This window comes from Humulus lupulus, chromosome 3, assembly GCF_963169125.1.
Source record: "Humulus lupulus chromosome 3, drHumLupu1.1, whole genome shotgun sequence".
Lineage (NCBI taxonomy): Eukaryota > Viridiplantae > Streptophyta > Magnoliopsida > Rosales > Cannabaceae > Humulus > Humulus lupulus.
The window spans coordinates 67598354-67605261 of NC_084795.1; the positions used below are offsets into that span (position 1 = coordinate 67598354).

At 35.5% G+C, this 6908-nt stretch overlaps 1 protein-coding gene across 2 annotated transcripts; it reads right to left on the reverse strand.

The window, feature by feature from the left end:
- Window positions 1-1396: 1396 nt before the first annotated feature.
- LOC133822790 (uncharacterized) lies at window positions 1397-5681 on the reverse strand. Of its 2 annotated transcripts, XM_062255235.1 has the most exons (12): window positions 5589-5681; window positions 5154-5427; window positions 4990-5076; window positions 4635-4811; window positions 4376-4455; window positions 3759-3847; window positions 3561-3664; window positions 3387-3483; window positions 3221-3296; window positions 2985-3099; window positions 1984-2515; window positions 1397-1660 (listed from the first exon to the last, which is right to left on the reverse strand). In XM_062255235.1, the coding sequence occupies exons 2-12, from the start codon at window positions 5416-5418 to the stop codon at window positions 1567-1569; spliced, it is 1716 nt and encodes a 571-aa protein (XP_062111219.1). In that variant the 5' UTR covers window positions 5419-5427; window positions 5589-5681; the 3' UTR covers window positions 1397-1566. The 2 variants fall into 2 exon arrangements, with proteins under 2 accessions (XP_062111219.1, XP_062111218.1); XM_062255234.1 differs by lacking the exon at window positions 5589-5681 and having other exon boundaries at window positions 5154-5582.
- Window positions 5682-6908: the final 1227 nt, after the last annotated feature.

The following is a 6908-nucleotide window of genomic DNA, read 5'->3' on the forward strand; positions in this document are numbered from 1 at the left end:
AACTAGGTGACTTCTTACTTCATCCAAATTGTTGTTCAACCCAGTAAGAAACTCAAAGACGCGTTCTTTCTCTAATTGTTGTCGCTGGATTGTGGTGCAGTCAACACATAGTGGTGTGGTATCCCGATACAGATCAAGTTCCTGCCATAAGTCTTGTAAATCCGAAAAGTATTGGGTAACAGTTTGATTACCTTGCTTGATCTCTTTGAGTTTGGTGCAGATCTCAACAATTTGAGAAGCATTACCAAGGTCAGAATACATTTTTCGGGCAACATCCCACATTTCTTTAGTAGTCTTAAAGAATAAATATTTGCGACTAATTTTATGATCCATTGAATTAATTAGCCACGCAAGAACTATAGAATTTTCAGCTTGACATACCTTGTACGTAGGGTTAGTGGAAGATGGTGCCAGGAGATCACCTGTGATGTACCCAAGTTTCCCACGTCCACAAATGACAAGTTTGACTAACTGGGCCCACTGAAGGTAATTTTTTCCATCAAGTTTATGGGCTGTAATATGAAGAGAGTTATTGTCATAGCTATACAGAGAGCCTATAGAACCACCGGACTAAGTTTGTGATGGAGGAATAGATCCTCTGGTTTGAGAAGAAACTTCGTCACTAGTCGACATTATTGGGTTGAACAACGTCTGAATAATTTTTGAAAAAAATTTGGCTTAGGCCTACAACAGTTGGGCTTTAGTCCAAAGGAGGTGATAACAATTTTTGAAAAAATGGGCTTGGGCCTAGAACAGTTGGGCTTTGGTCCAAAGGAGGTGAGACCAAGACACTAAGGAAACGAAGGGACGAAGCTTTGTTTGGACAGATTGCAGGTCTGGGGCAGGTGTTGAATGACTTTGCCAGAATGCCTAGAACGTCACCGGACTGCTTTGTTGGAGTGCCTAGAGTGTCACCGGACTGTTTCGTCGGAGTGCCTGGAATGTCGTTGGACTACTTTGGGACGTGCGACTGGAAGGAGGGATGACTTGAGGGTGCTGGAGAGAGACGACCTCGCCTGGAGCACATTTGAACGTTGTCAGAGAGCTAAGGAACGACCGCAGAAAGAATGGAAAAAAACACAGAGTGGTCAAGAGAGAGGGAATCGAGAGCCTTAATTCTCTGATACCATATAAAAACTGGAGAAAAAGATTGTATTTTATTTCTGTGTATTTTACAACCTAACAAAGAAAGTATATATAGTGGAAATACAATTAATCATTCTAAAGAAACTGAAACAATTAGAGCACTAAATCAATGAAATATTAAAAACAGAAACTATTTCTATTCATAACTGTTAACATGAAGTTACAAGCTTAAATATTATTGTATAGTTTTGCATGTTAATTTTGACGAAATTAAGAAGAAAAAAGATGATGTAACTTATTGGTTTGAAAATCCATTGCAATATATTTGTTATTTATTAAAATAAATTGCGAAATTGAGAATTTTGCCAAAACTTGAGGAACTTTTAATATCAACCCTTTTACATATAGTTTCCAACATCTACATGAAATGAAATAAAATAAAACAATGTATAATCTCAAAATTCCATGGACTACAAAAGCTCAAGATTGGTTGTCCCATTTCCACCTTCGCCCTACCTCCTCAAGAACCTTGGCACGTGCCTGGCTTTTTCTTGCTTCATCCTCTACCCAGGATCTGCATTCCAATGCTTCCAATCATAAGAACTATAAATAGCTACTATATGCCATTTATAACAATAGTACATGACTCTAATGATTTAATAACTAAGCTATCCACAATTCAGTAAAATTGAAAAGTTTCAACTTTATCTCAAGAAACTAACTCAAAGTACACCAAGGAACAAATTGATAGGCGAAAATGCTAAAAGAAAGTAAAATGTTGGCAATATTACATCACTACAAGCTCATAATGTTGCTAAGCAAGTTAGACTAGGCATTCTTAGCTCTTCCTAAACAAAACATGTGTGTAAATGTACTGCATGGAGAATTAGATCATACCTCAGAATCCTGAGAGCTTCTATCTCAGCCTCGAGTATAGATTTTGTATCAAGCAGTCTCTCCTGCTTGGACTCTGAATCATTGAGCATGTCCTGCAAATTAGACTGCTCAGCCACATACGAAGCCCTCTCCGATGCAAGAATTTCTGACATTTCCTTGACCTCTTCTTTCAGACTCGCAAGTAATTGTCTCTGACAGTCCATAGCCACAGTCTCTTTGAAATTATTCGCTAAATGTTTATCTTGAACGACCTTCTCCTGCTCCAGATCATCAACTGCAGCATGATAAGCCTTTTCCACCTCAAGACCACGGTTTCTTTCTTCTTTCAGTTTCTCATCCCAAAACATATTTATGTCTCCTCTATCAAGCAACTCAGATCGGATGGCTTCCATCTCAACTTTCCTACTAAAACTTTCAGCTTTAAGTCTTAACAACTCATTGTGTATTTCCTCTGCCATCCTGCCACTTGTTAGTGCCACTGCTGCCTGTGCTTTTGTTATAGGTTTGTTTGGTTGAAGCCGCCTGCTCTGTCCTACACAAATAAATTTCAACATATGGTTTCCAACTATACATGTGCCAGACACGCATTTGTGAGTGCTTATGAAACACTACAAATACATTAATAATGAACTTAAATAGTTGATCTTTTCATTTTCCTCAGCATATTTCAAATGGGTTGAGAAGTATTCATCTAATTTTGATCTTTGACACACCATGGTTGCCTGTTTCCTTCTTCTCCTTAGTCTTCAATCCCGCATTTTTCTTAACAAATTAAATTCTAGCACATCTGACTTTTAGGGATAAATTTTTGTATCATATGTGCAGTTATAGTTGGAATGCTTATTCTTTCCTTGGGTACATACATGCATGCTTGTGTTTTCTCGAGATAGTATAGAAACTGGGGGATGGGGGGCAATCTCTATTTTATGCACTATATTGAGCTATCATTATAGTGAACCACATTTTAAAAAAAGATCAAACAAAAAGAACGAGAGAAATACCAAAAACTTTTCTGATTATGCTCTTGTCACCAGCCAAGATGTCCATATAAAGTCCCGGTGCTACATCAAATGCAATCCCTTTCACATCCATGAAACCTACTTTTGTAGTTAATATCTGGACTGTATAAAAGTCAAATTTTAAGAGAAATGATAGACAGAATAAGCAGCAGGTTTCTCATAATACGTTAAAGGAAAAGAGAATAACAATCCAAAATAATATTCTATATTTTCAGTACCTGTTCAGTTATTCCTTGCATAATCTGATACTCTAGCCGGGCTTTCCATTCAATCAGCTCCTGTCGAGGAATGAGACTGTAGAACCATACATTGTTGTTGAGTAAGAACAAATCTAAACATATTAGCAGAGAGAAAAAAAAAACAGTATATAATCTACCATTCTACCTATCAGGAGAAAAATAAACATGTCCTGGCTCATTCAAATCATTGTAGCTGGAGTTCTGTGATAATTTGCTGGAAACAACACCAGCCTCTGCCAAGGCTGGAGATTCAACAGAAAAAGTTTAAATACTTACTTGTATGAGATACATAAAATTAAATGTTAGGATCAATCCTTACCCTGAATGGAAACAAAGTCTAGGTCTTGAACGCTAACATCATCAAATGCAGCACTTATGGAACCAAAAAGTGAAACTGATGGAACAATTCGATGCCTAGGGTCCCTATAGGTCAAATCGGATAAGTGGTCCATTAAAAAACATACACAGCACTCTAGGAGAAACATTTTCCTAGTTACTATCATGGGCATAGTTCTACCTTTCCAATGAGGAGTTTATTCGCACCAGCCATCTTGCATATTCCCTTCTCGTACACAATTCATTAGCCTTGACATCATCTTCAATTATCTGCATACCTTAATTACAATCAACATAGTCATGCTCAGTACTGAACCCAGAGTTTCATTTAGATCAGTACTGCATCACCAAGTTCATTCAAAAGAATCATTGCTCAAGTGGTTGGGTGGGAGAGTGTGTGTTTGAGTGGTGGGGTTCAAGTCCACATACATATATCTTATAAAAAATAAAAAGTTTACTCAAGAATCATACCTTTAAAATTTCATAAATAAAATCTCAGGTTATTGGCAGTAATTTTTTTAACCAAATGTATGGACATCCCATTAGTTATGAAACCTTTTGATGTTCTAAGACACTATATAATCCAATGAACCGATTACCTATAACAGGAAAATCCGAATAAAACCTCCTAAATTTATCCCTCCAGTCCAGACTTCATACTTTCAGTTATAGCAACAAATAATAGTGGCTTAAATTCTTTTAATTGTTTAGACATTACAAACGGGAATTAAAAAATAGATAAGTAAATATGGAATGTTAATGGAGGCTAAACTAGAGACAGTAAAAAGTTAAGCACACCTTCAGTTTTTTCAGAACTGACAAAGCTTCCTGCTGAGTAGAATCTACGGCCACAGGAATTATAACACATTCGAGCTTTTCTGCAAATGATAAGCCAAATTGAAAGGAAAAAAAAGTACATTTGAATAAAAATAATTCAATAGCCCGTCAATGGAAAGGGCTACAATTCTTCTTTAACATGTGATAACACACAAGCGCGAAGATGCAAAGACGATAACGGTAAGAACATGTCCCCCCCCAAAAAAAAAAATTGGCGTACCTGGAGTAACAATTTCCGTTATAGCAATAGGTTCAGACTCTATACTCGACCCTGACTCGAGAAGGTCTCCATCAGATTCGCTAAATTCCGTAGTACTGCTTTGATTTCCTTTGGAATCAGTTGGATTTAGTATCTCTTGAAAAGCATGTAATGGACTCGTAATTTGGAACTTAAAACCTACAAAATAAATAAAATTGTAATTCATCCTAATCATCACAAAACTCAAAAGGTTCCATTTCACTAATTTTTATAAGAAAACTATAGATGTACATACATATATAAGCTACATGATCGAAGATAATAGAACCATACCCATTTTAGAAATAAAAAAAAACAGCATCAATATTAGACTAACCTTTTCTGGTTATTGAGAAGTAAGCAATTGCAGCTACAAGAACAGCCAATGAAGCCCCAACACTCCCAACCACAAATATAGGCAATCCTGCAAAAAAAATTAATCATTGACGAGTTAATAAATAAAAATTTGAAGCTTAAAAAAGTAGAATTAAGATTGAAAACCTCGCTTCTTGGCGGAAACCGGAGAATCCGAGATGGCCCAACCCCCATAGTCATTGTTGGAATTCGGGTCCGGCGAGACCCACGAGAGTTGGAGATTTGGCTCAACAATTGAGGCAGAGAGACGCACCCCAAAGCTTGAGAATATGGGATTTCTTGGAAATGGCTTCGAGGAGATGAAGATGGAGACCGAACGACGTCGCAGACGAGATAGACTGCAGGCTGGGAGGAACAGATAGGAATAAGATGGGGGAGACAAAGCATGCATTTTTTTCCCCTGCAAGAAAAAATTGGGGCTGAAATTAGGGTTCAGAATTGAAACTGAGATGAAACATGGAAAACGGAATCAGAATCAAGATTAGAAGAAATGAATTGTCTGGAAATTGTTTGTGTTTGTTTAGGGAGAATAAAATGAAGCATTGAAACTTGAGAAATTACAGCAGGATGAGTAGTGTGCTGAATAATCTATTTAGCTTGGTACACACTACACTCCTAACTTGGCTAATGGTGCTCAAAATTATACACAAAGTTCAATGTTTGTATGGTTCATTAAAAAAATTTGCTATTTAGAAAATAAATGTGCATTTGTACAAAAATTAAATAATTGCATATAAATTTTAATAATTATTATAATATAGGTTGTTTTCTATGGTAGGGGCTCTTTTATGTTCCCGACTAGTGAATAATTTTCGGCCTGATTTTTTTTATGACCGTGTATATTGTAATTATTTAGAGTTTTCTGTAAATTTTTAGAAAATTTCGAATAATTTAGAGTGTCGAAAACTAGGTTTAACATGTTGTTTTCCACGTGCATAAAAAAATTAGTCATGCGTGTAACAACCTGTTTTTAAACTAGTTTTTGACATTGTAAATTATTCAAAAAAATTTGAAAATTTACAAGATGCTCTAAATAACTACAATATACACGGTCATAAAAAAAATCGAGCCGAAAATTGTTCAAATCTGATAACACAAAAGAGACCCACTGGCAGTGCTCTTTTTCTAACCCCTGCCATAGAAATTCCCTATAATATAAATAAAACTAGAAAACATAACCGTGCTTCGCGCAGTCTTTTGTAATTAATAAAAAATATATTTTTATAAATATTTTTTTGGAAATTGTGTGGTAGGGATTCTTTTTCATTTTACTTTTACATCATGCTATTTATATGGACACGTGAGAGCATCTTCACCATAAATTTTTTTTATGATAATGTTCATTGTATAACGAACCTCCTGTAAGTTTTTGAGAAATTCTAATTAATTAAAGTGTCGAAAATAGAATTCAAAAAGCTTGTTGTACGTGCTTTTATTTAATATTATTTTTATACTCCTTGCGTGGTTTCTTTTATAAAAAGTATAAATTATGTATAAGAAAATTTATGTTTTGTGTACCCGTTTGAATCCTTTATTTTTAAAATTAACTTTTACATATCGTGTTTTGTCAAAAGGTTAAAAATAGGAATAGATAGATCGATAATTTGAACCCGTTTGTTGATGCTGCTGTTGAGCGGGATCAAACACAGTGTGTTTGGTATTCACCATCTTCGTAGATGACAAAGATTGGTTCAAGCTTTCTTCTAGCTCTCAATGAAAACACCAAAATGTTTACTGAGTTTTTCAGAAACTATAAATATATTAAGAAATTAGAGCTAGTAAGAAATGAAAGAAGTAAACAATGCCAAAGTTTTTACGTGGTTGGAGCGTTAATGAGCCTTAGTCCACTAGTCAATTGTATTGAGCTTTAGAGATGTTAAC

Coding starts and splice junctions, on each gene's coding strand:
- LOC133822790 (XM_062255235.1), bottom strand. CDS start 5,418: ATGCATGCTTTGTCTCCCCCATCTTATTCCTATCTGTTCCTCCCAGCC. Junction 4,812..4,989: donor CTTCTCAATAACCAGAAAAG/GTTAGTCTAATA, acceptor TTTATTTTGTAG/GTTTTAAGTTCCAAATTACG. Junction 3,484..3,560: donor AGACTTTGTTTCCATTCAGG/GTAAGGATTGAT, acceptor TTGAATCTCCAG/CCTTGGCAGAGGCTGGTGTT.